The following is a 20,005-nucleotide window of genomic DNA, read 5'->3' on the forward strand; positions in this document are numbered from 1 at the left end:
ATTTTCATTTTAGGTCCAAGACCATGCCACAGATACCAGGAAAAGTTAAAGTCCAAAGCTCTTAAGCTATCAGAAGATGTGTGGAAAGAAAGTACAAAGATTCTAAACATACCAAAGGATAGTCTGTCTTACACTCCACTAGTATTAGATACACATGAAAATGAAAAAACACCATATAAAACTAAAATATTATTCAAGAGCAAAAAATGCAAGAAACCTCGCTCCAAAAAAATGAAGACCTACATTCCTGAGGATAAACAGGAACCGTCTGTAGATTACTTACTCAAAACACATGAGAAGAACATTCTCCTGGTTGGTAAGCCTGGAGTTGGAAAGACAACAACTGCACATCAAATTATGAACATCTGGGGAGGAAGAGACAACAAGGTCCTAGATTATATGTTCTATTTTGATATGAGAGAAATCACAAATCCCACAAGTTTGGAGGATCTTCTCTTCAATACATTTATTGAACCAGATGAAGAAAAAGAAGAGGTCTTGGAGGACATGAAGAGGAATTCTGAAAATGTTACTATCATTTTTGATGGACTCACAGATCTCAATTCCTCAGTGATAGAGAAACTTGTTAAGAGGGACCTGCTACCTGATGCAAAGATTGTGATCACATGCAGACCAGAGGTTGAATCAGAAGACTTCCTCTCAGACTGGGCTTCTCTCAGAGTGGAGGTGAAAGGCTTCAGCACAAGGTCCATCAGAGCGTACTTAGCTAACATGTTGAACCCTGAGCAGTTGAGCAACGTTGAGAACAACCTGGAGTTGTTCAGTCTTTGCCATGTCCCAGTATATGCATTGATGGTGGTTGCATGCTTTTCTTTTACAAACTCTATGGCTCCTCAAGAATCATGCACAGTATCTGAAATATACATCAACATTCTTCGTTGTTGCATTCAAAAGCACAGTGGCAAGGCAATACCAAAACGTGAACTAGACAACTATATCAGAGACTACAGCAAAGCAATATTTGATTTGGCAATGGATGCTTTTCAGGCAACTCAAAGGAAATCAGTAGACTTGACAGAACTGTCTTGTAAAGAAAGCTGTGTCCTTTCAGCCTTCCTGAAGACATTTTATGTTAACAGTGCACCTACAGTATGGAAACCCCACTCTGCGTTTCTCCACTATACCATGCAGGAGTTTTTTGCAGGGTTGTGGTTTTTGAAGAATCCTGACAAAATAACTGATCTTCTGCATCAGTGCTGCAATGAAGAGAAGAAACACATGAAGCATGTGATCCCATTCGTGTGTGGTTTGTTTAGTGAGAAAAATCTTGACATGTTGGAATGTCTGGCTCCAGATCAGCAGGTGAAGGACAGATCCAAGTCTTTCATCAGAGACGTGGTAACCACATTTCTCCCGTCTCCACTGAACCAAGATCACAGTGACACTGATGACAGCAACATTCTATTCTTATGCCAATGCTTGTATGAATCTCAGTCCACTGAGGCTTGTCTTGACTTTCTGGACAAACTGGATTATTGCCTTGATTTGAGCGAAGAGAATCTTGACCCTCACCATTACTGTGCTGTGTCTTATGTAATCAGTCAGTCCCAAAAGAGAAAAATAAAGCTACAACTTGAGTACACTGTATCAGAACAAGGACTGAGATTAATACTTGGCTGTCTGAAAAATGTCCATTTGGATGGGTGAGCATGTATTTTGATTTTCACTCTATATGGTCTACAGATTATCTAATTAGGTACCGGTAGTTACCATAGCACTCATAGTACACATTTGTCAATGCTGTATTTAATAAACAAAATTGTATGAGATGATTAATAATTTTACTCCAATGGGATTAAGTAAGCTCTTAAGTCTACCAACTTGTAGAGAATCCTAGTACAGTGTTTATCATGAAGCAACAAAGATGGACATCCTGTAATGTTACAACATGTCTAGTTACCTGTATATTGAGCTCAATATACAGATATACCTGTGTATAGTGAGACCTTCCCCAGGTATACCTGGGGAAGGTCTCACTTCAGCAAAACCTTTTCTTCCAGGCGTGACACCTTGCAAAGCCAGCTCTGGAAGGCTTTACTCCTCAGTGAGGAGGAGATGGACTACAGAGGTTTACTTGTCCTTGGTGGAAATGAGTTGCACCTCCCAGTCTGCTGTGGTAAAAGACAAGTGTTTGAAAGAGCAGTAGAGGTCATGCAGAACAGTCCAGAGAGGGTTAACCTCTGCCTCCTCTGGGACAGGAAAACAAGTGCCTGTCAAGATCTGAGACGGAGCCTGTTGGAGTCTCTGCCTCATATCAGAAAACTCTGGTATGTTATTTAGTGCCATGTAAATACTTTATTCTTTTTTCATAGGATTCCAAATTAAAGGTGGTGTAAGTGATGTGTGTGTGTTTTTTTTTCATCACTTCCAATTTCACTTGTTTATCCTGTATCCTGTGTGAGATCCTTATTGGGTCAAATTGGTATCCCAACGTGACAATGTATTTTCTTTTTACCAAAGAGCTGGAGAGACGGGGAGACCTAGGTTATTGAACACTCCAGAAGAATTATAGAACTACAGTATTTAAGACGCACACAAAATGTTTCTTACACTACCTTTAAATTGAACAACATACCTTCTGTGGCTTGAATTGCTGACCTTTTAAACAGTTGTGTTTTTAGAAGATTGTCATGAAATACATTTCTTGTTTTCAGTCACACTAGAAAGTTCTATTAATGTGTTATGTGACCAATGTTTGTTTGAATACTGCAATTAAGTTTCAGAGACACATCCGGAGTTGCAGACTCAGAGGTTCAGGAGGAATTCCCTGGATTACTGGAGGGGGAGGAAAAGAAGCTGTTACTAGACTTGTGCCTGGATGCAGCAATTCATAAGAGGGAAGTATTTCAGAGTTCAGTGAATACACTCCTCACATTGTTCTCTGTTTACACTGTGAGATACGACTTCCTGCTTGATCTTTACCTACATGTCAGCAGTAAAGGATATACTGAGATTCTTCCCATTCTGAAGCCACTTTGCCCACCAGCATCCTGGTGTGACTTCCTCCTAGACCTGTACTCCCATGTCAAAGACTATGAGAATCAAACACACAAGAGTGTTCTTCCAGCATTACAACCAGTTTACCAGTCAGCTCCTGCAGTCTGGTCCATAGACCTCTCAAAGAGAAAGGTCTCCCTCCTCCTAGAGGTGATGAAACTCCAACCAGAGAAGAAACCAGTAGAGCTGAGAGGCTGGTCAGATGACGAGAGTGAAGTGAAGATGTTCCTTCAATGTCTGCCCTACATCTCAAAGCTCAGGTAAATGGAACTATGATGTAGCCATACTAATTTAAATACTATTTAAATACCACATTACATTTAAAATATTTCATATAACATTAAATAAACAATAATAGTTATTAACAGTGTTGTCTTTCTAACAATGAATGATTTGCTCATTGAGAGAAGCTTAAACACCCTTTTCTAAGAGCATAAGTAGTATTCACTTGGAAGAGCATGCAGATACATAAAACATGCCAACAATATCATGTTGTTTACGTTGATTAATGAATGTGTTGTTTCATAATCTACAGGTTTACTTCTCAGAATCAAACAGGACACAGATTTCTGATGAATCTGTGTGTGCAAGCAGCTCTCCATGAGAGGTTAAACACACACACAATAGAGGAAGTGTTTTCACTGTCTGAATATTGGAATCACAAATGGGACTTCCTCCTAGACCTGTACTCCCATGTCAAAGACTATGAGACTGAAACATTCAGAAGAATCTGTCCATTATTACTAGCAGTTTTCGACTCAGCTCCTACAGTCTGGTCCATAGACCTCTCAGAGAGAAAGGTCTCCCTCCTCCTAGAGGTGCTGAAACTCCAACCAGAGAAGAAACCAGTAGAGCTGAGAGGCTGGTCAGATGAAGAGAGTGAAGTGAGGATCTTCCTTCAGTGTCTACCCTACATCTCACAACTCAGGTTATGTCAATTTCTCATTGAATATTTTGTTTACATATGAAAGCTATCTTCTTAGCTTATTTGAAGATAATTAGGTATGATTTAAGTGCTCTTCTTACATATTTAACCACTTTCAACCTGGTGTCCCTATTTGGTCCGGTCATTATACAGTAGGCGGAAAATAGAGAAGGTATCAGATCTATAAGCTCACAACACAGTCACAAAGCTAGGATCTCTGCCACAGGCTGTGGGATTGGTACACAGTAAAATCATGAGTGTTAATTTAACTCAGAGAGTGTACAAATGTAACCAAATGGACCCTTGGGTTACATGTGTACACTCTCATAGTTATAAATAGGTAAATGAACACTGAGGATCTTACTGTGTAGTCGTGGTCAGGACTGTGTGCACCCCTGGATATGGACTAGTAAAGAATTATACAAAGAGAGAGTGTTTTCTTTCTTAATACAAAGAGCTGTGCAGCATATCCAGGATAGAAGCAAAGTGCAGAGAGAACAACATAAACTATATGCTATAACTCTATGCAATATATCAGTGGTTCACAACCTTTCTTTCCTCTTTGGAGCCCCCTTTCTTACATCTGACAAAGCTGAGACCCCCCACACTGCGCACACACACACACACACACATGCACGCACGCACGCACGCACGCACACACACACACACTCTTGTGTTTTTTTGGTAATTTCAATCAATTAAGGCCTATACTCATATGACAAAAAGCTAAAATTGCGGCTCTACAAGCTCACATCACGTTGCGATGCAACACGTGAGGTTGAAGATCTGCTATTTTTGCTTTTCTTTTTCTTTTGTTGATTTTTGAAAGATATCATTTAACAATGTTATAAGTGTGCTCCACAATGATGTTACATGTGTGAGTTAGTTATGATTTTGTGCAACATGTTAAATCATGGCACATTTGTGTACTTAAAAAAGTTATACCAAACTCTTATTTGAAGATAATGAGGAATGATTTATGCACTCTTCCATTTTTAACCACTTTCAACATATACCTTTAATAGCAAAACATTCAGATCTACAAGCGCACAACATAGTTGCAGAGCTGGGTATTATGATTTTTGCCACAGGCTTTCTGATCTGTACACTGTAAAATCCTGAGTAATAATTTAACTCAGAGAGTGTATACGGGTCCATTTGGTTACATTTGTACACTGACAGTACAAATGGATACATAAACACTGAGGACTTTACTGTGTAGTCACGGTCACGGTCCCATGTGTGCACGTGTGTACCCTGGATATGGACTAGTTTGTTGACTAGTGTTAGTGTAACCATTGTCCTATGAAAAGATCACAACACTGCAGTTCTAATAACAATGATGTTAACACACAACTCAGCAGTCATTCATGTTTACACATATAGTATCATACAGAGATAATTTATTCTCTGTTTGTATTCTTACTTATGATTGGTTGTATCATAGCAGTGTTTCCCAAAGAATGGGTCAGGAACCATTTTTGGGTCACAGACCCATTTTTATGGGTTGTGAATAAAATCGCCTTTTAGATTTTTTTTTCATTTCTTTTAATTATTTAGAATAATATTAATAATAATACGATTTTTGACAACCATGCAGTCTTATGCAAAGGTTAAAATATAATTTAGATAGCATGTTATTCAAACAGATGCCAGGTTTATTTGTTGACCTGGCATCCTATTAATAGTTTGTATAGTTTCAATATACAGAAAATGTATTTTATGATATTATACTGATTACGTGATTAGACTGATACTAGTGGTTCTCAAACGACTAAGGGCGCTTTCACACTATGGTCCCGGGTGCGCACTCCAGACCACATGGCAGATGTTGTGGTAGTGTGAACGTAGCGAACCGTTCCCCGTAACGCATCACCGTACCGTACCCGAAACCACCTGGGGAGGTAGTCTCGGGTCCGATTGCTGCGGAGTCGGGAACGGAACGCGGCAGTGTGAATCCATCCGTACCAAGAGAAGGAAGTGGACTGCTAATCATATATCATTTATATATTTTTTATAATGACGCATTATTTTAGCTGGGTTATACCTTCTCATAGTTCTACTTGAATGTTGACAATAAATAATAATCCCGCTAGTGTTTGAGTAGCGCGAGCCGTGAAAAATAATAAACAAAAAACACATGTGTGGCGAACGTATTTATAAGGATAAATACACCAAGGATTAGTCCGTGACGTCATACCAAGGATCCGTCCGTGACGCCAATATCATATTAACAGACGACGTTACATTTCGAGGTTTCAAAGACCAGTTGTTATTATAAATAACTCAAGACAACGTCAGGAACACAGTCAAACTTTATTATTCACTCTAGAGTGACTTTTCTTCTGTGAATGACATTCTCTCTCTCAAAGCCCCATAGTCCACAGCGCCCCCATGAGGCACATATTTACCATTACTGTTAAATGAAATGGTCTCGAGTCTTGGCCAGTGTGAATGCTGGCCAGCCAAGCGTACTCTGGAACGGTTTGATTCAAACGAACCCAGTGTGAAGCCGCCCTTAATGACCAAATGACTCCCAAATTGTTGTGTATTTAGCCGCAGACCCCCATCTGAAAAGGTTTTGCCAGGGACCACAGAAGAGAAGATTTATGTAAAAAAAAAACTCAAAAATCTAAATTATAAAATAAATTCCAAACATTTTTGATATTTTGAAAAAATATATATAAAAAATTAGCACATGTACAAACTCACAGCGCGGCACAAAGTGACGCACTGTGAGCTTGTAGATCTTCTATTTTTGAATAGCCAACATTAAATGGATAAAGTGGTTAAATGAGTGTGATGCTATTTTACTAATTTTGCTGAGGACCCCCTGGAACCCCCTGGAACCCCTTATTAGGAGGAACCACTGCTCTATACATTTGATGTATTTACCTTGCTTACTGTAAGTCACTCTGGATAAATATTCTGCTAAATAACTAAATTGTAAAGAGTTATAATACAAGTAGAGAGAGTTTTCTTTCTTAACCCGGGAACTGTGTCATTTTAGATTTTTTTTTGCTATAACCATTATCTTTGGCATACTTTGGGCTATTAAAAAATAGCAGATATACAAGCTCAATTTTGAATATCTACAAAAAATCATCATTTGTAACTTTAATCTTTGCTTCTGGGGGATTCCACAAATGTTTTTAAACAGTTTTTTGAAAAAAACTTATGTTGCTATACAAGTTCTTAAACTTTTTCATGTCAAGGGCCCCCAAGATTATATGTATTTTGCCGTGGACCCCCATATCAAAATATGTTGTTCCAGGGACCCCCAGAAGCACAGATCTGAGTTTTTTTTTTTTTGCTTTAAAACATATATATATATTCAAAGATTTGCAAAAATGTTCACAATAGTTCCAAAAAATAGCCAAAGAAATAAAAAATGACACAAGATGCGTTCCCGGTCTTAATGGGTTAATACAAAGAGCTGCAGCATATCCAGGATAGAAGCAAAGTGCAGAGAGAACAACAGACACTATATGCTATAGGTATATGCAATATATCAGTGGTTCACCTGGAGCCCTTCTGCTTACATCTGACAAAGCTGACCCCCACCATGTACTCGCACACACACACACAAACACACACGCACGAACACACACACACACGCACGCACGCACGCACGCGCGCACACAGACACACACACACACACACACACACACACACACACACACACACACACACACACACGCACACACACGCACACACACACACACACACACACACTTGTGTTTTTCAGACATTTTAACCACCTAAGGCATGACAAAGAAAAAACTCATGACAAAGAGAAAATAGCAGATCTGCAAGCCACAGCACATCAGCATCGTGATGTGTTGTGAGCTTGTAGATCGGCTATTTCTTTTACTTTTTTAAACGTTTATTTTAACAGTGTTATTAGTGTGCTCCACAATTATTTATTTCAACTAAAATCTGATGAATACAGTATCTATTATTGTTTGGTTCTGTTTATGATGCAGAGATCAATATTTCATGTTGGTTTTCATTTGAACTGTTGCAGTGTTTATGGTCCAGAACCAACAAAGTTCCTGGGGAAACTCATCTGTGAAGCAGCAGAACAGGAAGAAGAAACAGGAGAGAAGATTCTGGAATCGTTGTCTTCTGTGTGTAATTACACAACATTCCCCTTTGTTAACTTGGTTCACAACAGGAAGTATCAAAGTCATGTACTACTGGACCTATACTCCTATGTGAAGAACTATGAGACTCAAACAGGCAGAAGTGTTCTTCCAGCATTACAACCAGTTTACCAGTCAGCTCCTACAGTCTGGTCCATAGAGCTCTCAGAGAGAAAGGTCTCCCTCCTCCTAGAGGTGATGAAACTCCAACCAGAGAAGACACCAGTAGAGCTGACAGGCTGGTCAGATGAAGAGAGTGAAGTGAAGAACTTCCTTCAGTGTCTACCCTACATCTCACAACTCAGGTTACTGTTTTTTCCTTTCATTTAATTTCTCTCTCTCTCTCTCTCTCTCTCTCTCTCTCTCTCTCTCTCTCTCTCTCTCTCTCTCTCTCTCTCTCTCTCTCTCTCTCTCTCTCTTTCAGATTGTTTATTGTGTGATATTATATTGTTTAGACTGATGCTACTGTAGGTTCTACTGAGGCTCTACACTGTCTCTATACCAGTGGTTCTCAAACATTTTCATGTCAAGGACCCCCAAATTGATGTGTATTTAGCCGCAGACCCCCATCTGAAAAGGTTTTGCCAGGGACCCCCAGAAGAGAAGAGTTATGTAAAAAAAAATTGCACATGTACAAACTCACAGCGCGGCACGAAGTCACACAATGTGAGCTTGTAGATCTGCTATTGAATAGCAAACATTTAAATGCATAAAGTGGTTAAATGAGTGTGATGCTATATTACTAATTTAGCTGAGGACCCCCTGGAACCCCCCATTAGGACCCTTTGAGAACCACTGCTCTATACATTTGATGTATGTATTTACCTTACTTACTGTAAGTCACTCTGGATAAAGATAGTCTTTAAAGATCGTAAAATCCTAAGTGTTCATTTAACTCTGAGAGTGTAAGGGTCCATTTGGTTGCATTTGTACACTACATTTGTACTCAGATAAATGAACACTGAGGTTTTACTGTATAGTCACCGACACAGTGTGCATGTGTGCACCATATCCAGGATAGAAGCAAAGTGCAGAGAGAACAACAGAAAATATATGCTATAAGTATAGGAAATACATCAGTGGTTCACAACCTTTCTTTCCTTGGAGCCCCCCTTCTTACATCTGACAAAGTCGACATGTGCGTTTGCACACACACACACACACACACACACACACACACACACACACACACACACACACACACACACACACACACACACACACGCACACGCACACACTTAACCACTTATGGCTTTACTCATGACAAAAAGAAAAATTGCCGATCCTCAACGCGTCACATCGCGATACGTTGTGAGCATGTAGATTATAGATCAACTTTTTATTTTGTATTACTTTTTAAAACATTTTTTTAACAATGTAATTGATTTGCTCAACAATGATGTTACATGTGTGAGTTAGCTGTGATGCGCTGTAAGCTTGTAGATCTGCAATGTTTGACACCGTCAAATGGGGAAGTATAAAATAAAGCTCTGTAACTCTTGTGAATTTAAAGATCTAAAGATACACTTTGTTCTTCACAGCTTAGTTATTCTTATAATAGTTTTAGTTACAGCAACAACATCTGTATTAATTCTTAACATTATTATTTTTCTGTTAATATTGCTGATTATAACTCACGTTACATGTTTCTGATTATACATGTTTCAGATGTAAACCAGGATTCTTCCAGCACACGTGTAAATCCATCACTGTTAGATCCAGAGAGGAGGTGGAACAGCTGGTCTCTCTCCTCCGTCTCCTTGATTTCACCCTGGTGCTGACAGGACAGTTATGGACAAACACCTGCAAGTCTGTGGGGAAAGTTCTGCAACTCTGTGGCTCTAGAGTGGATCTGGTCCTGACACCCAGCAAGATCTCTCTCAAAGGAGCTTCACTGCTTTTTAGACATGTAACACAAATCCAAAGCCTTCGGTAGGCTATGTTTATAAAGATCTTGGCTATTATTCCTGAAGTCATAATGTTACCTTGGCTCTGAAACATGATATAGTGTAGTTAAGACCAGAGTGTTTATAAGTCAATGTTTTCTTTATTTTTTTATTGATTTTCAGGCTGTCTGAAAGCATGGTGTTGCTACTTTTTCGATGGGTAAGAACAGGTCGTTTGGCCTGTCCAGTGGCTATTGGAGAGCTTTCCCTTCTGAAGACCACTCCACAATCAGAGAGACTATTGTCCAGGGTTGTTAGTAATGTGGCATCCCTGCTGAGACACTGGTCAGTCAGATGTTTGGACATAACCAAGTCCAGCATCCATTCATACCTCCTCCTTCCACTGTTGACTCACCATGATCAACTGACAATCAAGTAAGTCAATTTGATTTGTTGAGCCATAAAACTTGTCAGTGATAAAAACCTTAACCAACTTTTATTCTAAACATGTTTATTAATGTATCTACTTGCTGTACTCTGATCCATAATTAGAATAGAGATCATTAGACTGTCTCCAGAGGTTCTGCAGCAGATAGCTGGTGTTGTGTTTACAGCTCAGGATGAGGACTTGACAAAGTGTTTCCTGGAGAAGGTTGGTGGAGATCTGACCTCCTGCTCTCTAGACTGGGAGGTTCTTCTCTATCTGATACAGCAGTCATCAGCCCAGATGATCACTGTGGACTTGAGGAAGAACAGGATCTCAGAGAGAAGCATCACAGGTCTTTTACCCTTTCTGGACAGAGTTTCATTTAAAAGGTGAGTTTAACATGACCGGTGAATGTAACTTTGTTTCCTTGTGTTTCTCAATGAAATGTAGACGATATTCTTTGACGATACAAAATAATAGCTAATACATTTAATTTTACACAGTTACTGTTACTGTAATTGCAAATCAACATTTTATATTAACAATAATCTAACATGTATTTGATTATGATATTAATCAGTGAAGTGATGATTCAATGTGTTTGTTGTACATCCTCATACCAGTGTTGACAGGAGTCTGCTGCTGGCGTTCCTCCACTGCTGCACTACCTGTCAGACACAGCAGGGGGCAGCAGCAGCAGCAGGTCTGCTCAGAGCTCTACAGTACAGACTGGATCTGTCCTGCTCCTCCTCTGTGGACCTGTCAGAGCGACAGCAGGTGGTGTCTCTGTCTCTGACTGTCACACACTGCAGGGACATCTCTACTGTCCTGGGACACAGCAGCAGCAGCAGCAGCCAGGACACACAGCTCATCCTATCAGACTGTGAGGTAGAGGACAGTGGGCTGGACCTGTTGTTCCCTGTCCTCAACAGAGTCCATCTGAGGTGAGAAGGACAACACTTTGCTGCCTGCCGTTGCTTTTTCATCACTGGTCTTATGTGTTGACTAGAAGCAGGTTTACAACTGCTCATTGTTGTGTATTTCTTGTCCAGATGCAGTAAATCCCTCCTTCTCCAGCTCCTATCTCTGGTGTCTGTGGGCAGTGAAAGGAACACAGTGATGCGAGCAGGTTCCCTGGCTGGAGCCCTGGGTGGAGAGCTGGACCTCAGTGAGACCAGACTAGATCAGAAGGCCTGCAGATGTTTGGCCCTGGTTCTGGAACACTCTGAGGGACTGACAGAACTGGACCTCAGTCACTGTCACCTCACTGACCAGCTACTAGAGACTCTGATCCCCCACCTGCACAAAGCACACGTCCTGGAGTGAGTCGTCTTATAGAATGGAGTGTGTGTGTGTGTGTGTGTGTGTGTGTGTGTGTGTGTGTGTGTGTGTGTGTGTGTGTGTGTGTGTGTGTGTGTGTGTGTGTGTGTGTGTGTGTGTGTGTGTGTGTGTGTGTGTGCGTCCATGAGACTATACTAATCTATTCCTTTGTTCTTTCTCTTCCTTGTGTTGTTGTAGTCTGAGTCACAACAAACTCACTGATGCTCTAACAGACAGATTAGTCCAGCTTCTCTCCATCAATACCTCCATCCAAACTGTACGGTGAGTTGAATGGACTTGTTATTGAATGCGTGCATTATTAATAGAATAACCTAATGTTCTCAGGTGTGTAGAGAGGTCAATCATTAACATGGTTTACATTATCTGCTGAATAAAATGTTCAATTCTTTGATGTCTTTCCAGACTCTTCAACAACTGCTTCAAGGACAGAACCCCCTTTCTGAAAGACAAACGCTTTGAAATATGGTGAACCAATCAACAGCAGGCTCTGAAATGTGGTGAACCAATCAACAGCGAATGTGTCATGGTACCCCAAAATGTTCTAGTCATGAGTCAACTGTGCTTAATGGGAGAAGCCTGAAATATGAAATATTTAAACTTTTGTCAAATATGAGCCAACCTTTTATCTTTTTGTCTCTCTGGTGACACTGGCTTTTATTGAAATTGCCCTCAAAGAAATGTTTAAATGTAATATGTTTCTATTTATAGGCTTAAGCATGTTACTTATCATGTTCGACACATGGTATCATTAAGTTAGTTTCATAAAACCAAATGGGAAATGTGAAAACAGAATTACACAACTTTAGTTAGATTTGTTGTCTAATAAATCCAAGCCATGCGGTGTATTCAATAGCTTTTTAATGCCTTCATGAATTGAATTCAATGAATTAAAATAAAACGGTATTTAATTTAAGACCACAGGCAACAGTGGTGATTTTTTACATTTTCATTTTTCTTAACCAATGTAGGAAATGTATCAGAGATCAGAGGGGTCAAATGTGGCCTCTGTCAATCAGGTTCTGTCCACAAACTGTGTGATGATGAAATATTATCGTCTGTTATCTGAACATAGTGATATTTCTGTTAATATACAGCTCTGGAAACAATGAGGAGATCACTCCATTCTGTTATTAAATCTCAACATCTCTCTATGTGATGTGTAGAGGTGATTGTTGTTTGGACCCAATGTTTTATACAATTGTGTCAATAAAGTAACTAACTAACTGTCATTCCATTCTACTGTCTGTTAAATATTGACATAAGTATGTATATTACATTTCATTGTATTCATATTGCACTTTACATTTGAAACAAACCTCAAAGTTCCTCAACCTCAACAGAATTAAAAAACATTGGCATAAAAATAATCTAAAAAAGGAGGGTTTTATTCAAAAGTAAAGTCTTTAGTCCTCTTTTGAAAGCATCGACAGACTGTGGAGCTCTTAGGCCTAGCTGGTCCAGGAGTGAGTTCCACGGTCGAGGGGAAGCTGAGCCTGGTTCTACTTAATGAGGTACAGATTAATAAATGCTGCTTAACAGTAAGAAAATTATCATTTTACTCACCAACCAGCTAAACTGATCATTCTTTAGTTGTCTCTTATTTTTTTCCTGAAATATAATGGTCTTCTACATAATAATTCAGAGACGGAGGGGGGGGGGGGTATTTAAGCACTTAAACCATGCTTCTTACGTCAATTACAGTATGATTACTGTACTGATCTACAGTATAAGCTCACAATGCGAGGCATTCTCAGCTTGTAGATCTCCTATTTTTTTAAATAAAAAACACATACATTTGCCCAACACAGGGATGCTAATAGGGTGAATGTGGTTAACATCCATTTTTAATTAAATTGTTAAATTGTGATGTTATGAAACATTATGAAACAGATCAGACAGTCTACATTACCCAAAAGGAAATGCATGTATTTAATTCATTCTGACCAGAAGCAGGGATTAAACATATTAATAATAATAACTAGAGGGGATATTAAAAGCAGAGGCATGGACGGTTATCATGTTTCAAAGTACTTATTGGACCTTACAAACACACTGGTACCAAAGAGATCTGGCCTCTTTAGGAGATCATTCTGCTCTGGTCCTTGGAGTAAGATTGGAGAGACAAATCCAGATTGTTGTCCACAAGGGGGAGCTGTTGGTTTATCATTATAACAAATGCAGGTTAGGGGTTATTAGGGGTTGGGGTTAGATTTATGCCTGATTTATACTTAGTTGTGTGCTGGTGTCATGTGAATATCAGAGCATGTAGATTGGCTATTTCTGGCTACGGTTAGGGTTAAACATGGCAAAAAAAAAAATGCATGCCTCAGGGACCAGGGTGCACTATACATTTCCCTCCATCCCCCGGAGAAGCACGAGAGGCGCCTGCCTGCCTCAGCATCCCAGGACTTTGTGTTGGGTGAGAGAGGGGTTACCACTAGGGACCATTCAACCTCTCAGGCAGTGGTGGAAAAAGTACTCAAATTCTTTACTTAATTAAGTAAAATTACCAATACTGCAATATAAAAATACTCTGTTACAAGTAAAAGTCCAGAATTCAAAATGTACTTGAGTAAAAGTACAGAAGTATTGGCATCAAAATGTACTTAAAGTACCAAAAGTAAAAGTAGCCTACTAAAATATTTGAAAATAGCCGATCTACAAGCTCACAACGTTGTGAGCTTGTAGATCGGCTATTTTCAAGGTATGAAATAGGGCTAAAGTGGTTAATGTATGTTTCATAATGTAATAGTTTATATCTGAAAAGTAACTAGTAACTAAAGTTTTCAAATAATTGTAGTGGGGTAAAAGTACAATATTTGCCTCTGAGATGTAGTGGAGTAGAAGTAAAACTGAAATTGGAAATACTCAAGTACAAATACCTCAACATTGTACTTTTAAGTACAGTACTTACTGTAAGTAAATGTACTTAATGTAGCTTCTCTCAGGTGGGAGCTTTGTAGCATCACAGGATATTACTGGCTGAGGGGGATTCCCCAGCATGTCTCAGGGTGCACACAAATTGTTTTTTTTTATGCGTTATTGTCAGTTAATGATGTTTTTATTTACATGGGGAATGTGTTGGGAGTGAAATGTGTGAGTTATGTGGTGTTATCATTTGTGTAACCATGTGGTAGAGGGTCAATCATGGGAAGCACCTCTCCTCCATTGGGTGCGTTGGGATTGAGTTGGTTTAGTTTTGTGGTTGAGTTACAAATAACAATAATAATTTTAATAATATAGTTATAATGGCATGGGTCCACATACCACATGATTATGGAGAAGAAGGTAAACCAGTGTGTGGAAGTTTCACCTCCTTGATTCTTTCCTTGATGTCCAGAACCTGGACTAAATAACCTGTATTTAGTCCAAGATCTCCTCTGTGAACCATTACATGATTATGACATTTTTTTATTTTATTTAGAGTAGCCAATAATTTTTTACCCCTTTTTCTCCCCAATTAAGTCGTTATGCCAATTAATTCCTCCCCACACACATCTCTGTGCTGTCACTGCTGACGTATCCTACTGACTCACCCGCCAGTGAGGAGCCCCCACCGGGAGGACATAGAGCCTTCATCCTACTCCTCCCGCCCAACACTCCCCGCTGACAGGTGCCGCCCCCCAGCCCGTAGGAATACGTGCAATGACCAATATCACCCTCCTCCCCGCCCGGCTTCCCTCCCCCTGAACACGGGACAATTGTGTTCGTGTAGACGCTCGACAAAGCCGGATGCACCACGGTGGATTCAAACCCACAACCTCCGTGTTGGTGGGCAGTGACTTTACCACTGCTCCACCCGAGCACCGATTATGACACTTTTATGATCAATAATCTCATCATTTAGTTTAGACTCTGATGTTGAGTTGGTTTGCATCTCATTATTCCATCTGAGCAGTCAGCATTTATATGTTGCACAATGTATGAATTTACCCAGGAGATCCACTGTTATACAATCTGTCACGAGCGCTTGTGCTGTGTGTGTGTGCGTGTGCGTGTGCGTGTGCGTGTGCGTGTGCGTGTGTGTGTGTGTGTGTGTGTGTGTGTGTGTGTGTGTGTGTGTGTGTGTGGGTGGTGTGGTCAGGGTAGGAATTTAAACTTGGATCAATGAATAAGGAATTGTTTCCAAATCACTCTGTGCTGGTTCTCACAGTGTGGTGCTGACAGGCCGCTCTGCCTGTCATTGTGATTGTAACGCTGGGGGTTTCTCCTTTGTTTCTGCCTGAAGGACATGAGCTGCTCCTCCAGCAACAGGCCCAAACACGGCACAACGCTCTCCGAAAGCAGGATTGGTTCCACATCCACAACCAGGATCGTATGAGGAATCTGCTCTGGCACGTGGTGCGAAGACAACCTACCATTAGACCATTAACACTGATGTACAGATAGAGCGGTCTTACATAGACACAGAGTGGTACAACAAACACACTGCAGAACATTTCCCAGAGCAGGAAAACATGCATGGCTCAGTTTCCAAAGCACAAAGATTTGTCTAAAGTTCTAGTGAAATGAAAAAATATGTTTTTCACAATTTTAGAGCATATCCATGGTCTTCATATGGCCATACCTAACAATAGATGCCCAAAAAAATTGGGGAAAAACACAATGTTGTGTATTCTTATATCAAAAGTCCCTAAAAGGCCAATCTTAATTACTTCCTGTGAACGAAAACGCCTGAATAGTCTGACTGTTGCCTCCCACAATTCTCAAATGTTTCCGGTCATACAGTCTGGGACAAGGAAGCTCATGATCATGATTAAAATATTAAGCGGAAGTGAAGCCTCCTCCCCACTTCCGTTTCGTCTTCACAGTCACGCAAATGTATCCTAATATAAATCTAAATCATCTTAGCATATAGCTTGCTGCTTAGGAGAAATGGAAATTAAAAAGTAAAATGTAAAGATATTTTAAAAGATATTTTTGTGACCGGAAACGCCAGGTGTAGTTCCAGACTCTTAGGGTGTAAATGTCACTGTGTAAAAACACTTTGTCTAAAAGGATAACACCAAAAAAGTCATTGCGATCTTGTTTCCATTGGGGTCCTATGTATTCAATTCATCAACATGTAAAAAAATAACACCAAAATTCAATATCATCACAAATATAAAACAATGTACAGAGTAGGAACAAGGGGGGGGGGGGGGGTAATGGGGTTAAAGAGGGGCTTTTTCAGGGCTGTTTTAAAGGAAGCCTGTGAAACACATTCTTTAAGGGATGGGGTCAGGGCATTCCACACCTGGGTGGCAGTGCTGTAGAAGGAGAATAAATACTCATGTTTGTTCTAGGTGGGTGTTACCAGATCACTGTTTACACTCCCTCTAGTATTATATTTTGTTGGAGGTATATTTAGTCAGATATGTGGGTACTGAGGGTATTGAGGGCAAAGTCGCATTGACTATTTTGAAAGCCAATCCCGTTTTTTATTGTTTAACCCTGTCTTCTACCCTGAGCCATCCTAGGCTAGCAAAATGTGTGGGGAAAAAGGTGGGTCATGGGCCCCATGGGCCAAGAAGTAGTCGAAACAGTTTGTTTTGGGAGGTTTGAATCTTAGTCTTTAGTGACATTGAGATGTTGGAGTACCAGGAGGTGCAAGCATAGTCAAAGTGGCATTGAATGAGGGCTCCGGCAAGAGTCCTGAGAGCACTTTTGTTAACTAAAGAGGAAATTCTGCCCAAAAATGTTGCCTGCATGCCATAATGTCCACGTTAAAACAATTGGCTTTGTGTAAGCTAAGCGCCATCTACTAATAGAATGCCATTGAGGAAAGGCATGTTAAAACACAGACAAAGAGTCAGGAATCACACAACCGTCGGTTGTCAGGGCAGCTCTCTGGCAGGGAGTGACATTGTTAAAGGGATATTTCACTTTCAAAAAAACTTTTGGTCATTTTATCATCTACTCAGGCCTTTGTGAACCCCCCAGACAGTTTTTAAGTTGCTTGATTCAGTATTTAGATATTTGATATTAATTTGATCAGACACGCCCCCTTCCTATACAAACCCATTATAACTTCAAACTCCATTGTTAACATGTTAGATTCATCAAAAACACCCGTCCTTGGTTCTGGTGACTCACCCTGCCCTCCTAATACGCGAGGGGGCCGTGTTTTTTCGATTACTTTTTTCATCTATTTTTATTTAATTTTTTTTGGAAAATGAACATTTTTTTATATAATACAAAAATAAAACATTTGAAAAAAGTAATCGAAAAAACACGGCCCCCTCAGGATTTGTTTTCCTGTTTTTTTTAGGGAACTGATCCTTTGCATGGTGAAATGGAATCTTCTTCTTCTTCTTCTTCTTCTTCTTCTTCTGAAATCAAAAAAATTCCTCTCTAAACATCTTAAGATGATGTAAAACTGTACTGATGTACTTAAAATACTGCGACCCACTCGGCACGAGGCAAATGAGGGACACAACACAGAGCAGCTCCACAAACGGTATGAAAACATGAACTGGCAAAAAGCCAGGAAATAAACTGTGATCAAGTTACTGAAATGATTATCATACGGAGGCAGACTAGCCTTGTTGTTTTCCTTTTAATAAAAATGCAATTATATTACATTTATTCATGGAATCTTACTTCAATGAAACTGGGACAGTAATGAAAATCATTCATCAAACACAGTATACATTAAAGCAGTGGTTCTCAACCTGTGGGTCGTGACCCCCAGGGGGGGTTCCCACATGATTTTGGGGTGGTCCCCAGATGACAGTAAAGTGACAATTTATCAACAAACTCAACAAACTATACTTTAAAAACTCAAACAGTGACCAAATTGACAAATAATAAGAAAGAGGCAAACATTAAAGTGATATTTCACTTTCAAACATGTTTGGGGTCATTTTAATGTCTACTCAGGCTTATGTTTCACTCCAGACAGTTTATAAGTTGCTTGATTCAGTATTTAGATATTTGATATTCATTTTATCAGACACGCCCCCTTCCTATACAAACCCATTGTAACTTCAAACTCCATTTTAATCATGATAGATTCATCAAAAACACACGTCCTTGGTTCTGGTGACTCATTCTGCCCTCCTAATACGTGAGGAGACCGTGTTTTTTCTTTTTCCATATTCCCCCAAAAATATAAAAAATAAATGAAAACAGTAATTGAAAAAACACCTCTCCTCACGCATTAGAAGGACAATATCAGTCACCAGAACCAAGGACAGGTGTTTGGGTTTGTATAGGAAGGGGGCGTGTCTGATCAAATGAATAGCAAATATTTTAAATCTGAATCAATTAAACTTATAACTGTCTGGGGTGCTCTTTTATGCCTGAGTAGACGTTAAAATGACCCCGAACATGTTTGAAAGTGAAATATCCCTTTAAGTCACCGGTAGACGAAAGAACACCCTAGACAAACCTGTTAAGCCAATTCCATTGAGTCCAACCCTGATTATACGCTCTTTAAAGAACTTGTATAATTATTTGCCATACATTCGGGTGTTGGCAGGAAGGTCATAAGCTACTACTCCTTAATGTTTTATTTAAACAATAATAACCTGCTATTCCAGACAGAGATGGTATTACTGGCAGCTGAACTAGGGGGGCTCCTTTCCCTTTCCCTTCATTGACATGATACAGTGTGAAGTTGTATATACTGTATATTTATATATATTTAATATACTTAAGCAATATATGCTTAGACCATACCCGTGGGGGGATATGCGCACATGATCTGGCAACCCGGGAGCCAGCGAACACAAAAACGCTAATAAACAGCTGAGATTTCGTTTAATCGGAAAACGGGCTTCGCTGTTAGGTGCACATGGTAAGGGTCAATGGCTGTGTGCAAATCAATTGCTCCAGCCACTGAGGAGAACCGGGCAGAAGAATTTTGGCCTCACCACGACACCATGCACCCATGAACTACAGAGGTTTGTCAAATTATAGGAGGATATATACAGCATACATGGGCAGCTGGTGGCCCGGGGGCCATATGTGGCCCCCACCTTCACTTAATGTGGCCCACAGGTTAATATCGGAATACTGATATATTCTTGATTTCACAATTCCAAACATGCAAACATATGACCCGCTTTAATTACTTCAGTCTATATTAGTAGCTTAATGACTAGTATTAAAATTATATGGCTTTTTTATGTCCAATGTATTTGTATTTAAGTATAACTAAATGAATTTGAAATTAAAACAAAAATGTTGCTTTTCAGGATTCCAATTCAAAAATAGCAAAAATAGCAGATCTACAAGTTTGAGCTTTTAGAGCGGCTATTTTTTTGTACGGCATTCAGCA

General features: G+C 39.7%; 1 protein-coding gene across 5 annotated transcripts in view; it reads left to right on the forward strand.

Annotated features, from left to right (window-relative positions):
• The window catches only part of LOC308073622 (uncharacterized protein), an 80,784-nt gene that overhangs the window by 32,145 nt on the left and 28,634 nt on the right, over positions 1-20,005 (forward strand). Inside the window, exons 4-15 of one of the 5 annotated variants that reach the window (XM_080412638.1) lie at positions 14-1,664; positions 2,022-2,288; positions 2,739-3,278; positions 3,554-3,946; positions 7,971-8,393; positions 9,757-10,020; positions 10,158-10,409; positions 10,527-10,790; positions 11,025-11,345; positions 11,454-11,723; positions 11,920-12,003; positions 12,145-12,715. In XM_080412638.1, the coding sequence (XP_080268764.1) occupies positions 14-1,664; positions 2,022-2,288; positions 2,739-3,278; positions 3,554-3,946; positions 7,971-8,393; positions 9,757-10,020; positions 10,158-10,409; positions 10,527-10,790; positions 11,025-11,345; positions 11,454-11,723; positions 11,920-12,003; positions 12,145-12,211 (4,796 nt within the window). In that variant the 3' untranslated portion in view covers positions 12,212-12,715. Of the gene's footprint in view, positions 1-13; positions 1,665-2,021; positions 2,289-2,738; positions 3,279-3,553; positions 3,947-7,970; positions 8,394-9,756; positions 10,021-10,157; positions 10,410-10,526; positions 10,791-11,024; positions 11,346-11,453; positions 11,724-11,919; positions 12,004-12,144; positions 13,070-20,005 lie in introns of those variants that run through there. The other 4 variants (XM_080412637.1, XM_080412640.1, XM_080412641.1 and 1 more) reach the window with 4 other exon arrangements.

The sequence above is a fragment of the Gymnoscopelus braueri genome (genome assembly GCF_963280865.1).
Source record: "Gymnoscopelus braueri genome assembly, chromosome: 2".
Taxonomy (NCBI): Eukaryota; Metazoa; Chordata; class Actinopteri; order Myctophiformes; family Myctophidae; genus Gymnoscopelus; species Gymnoscopelus braueri.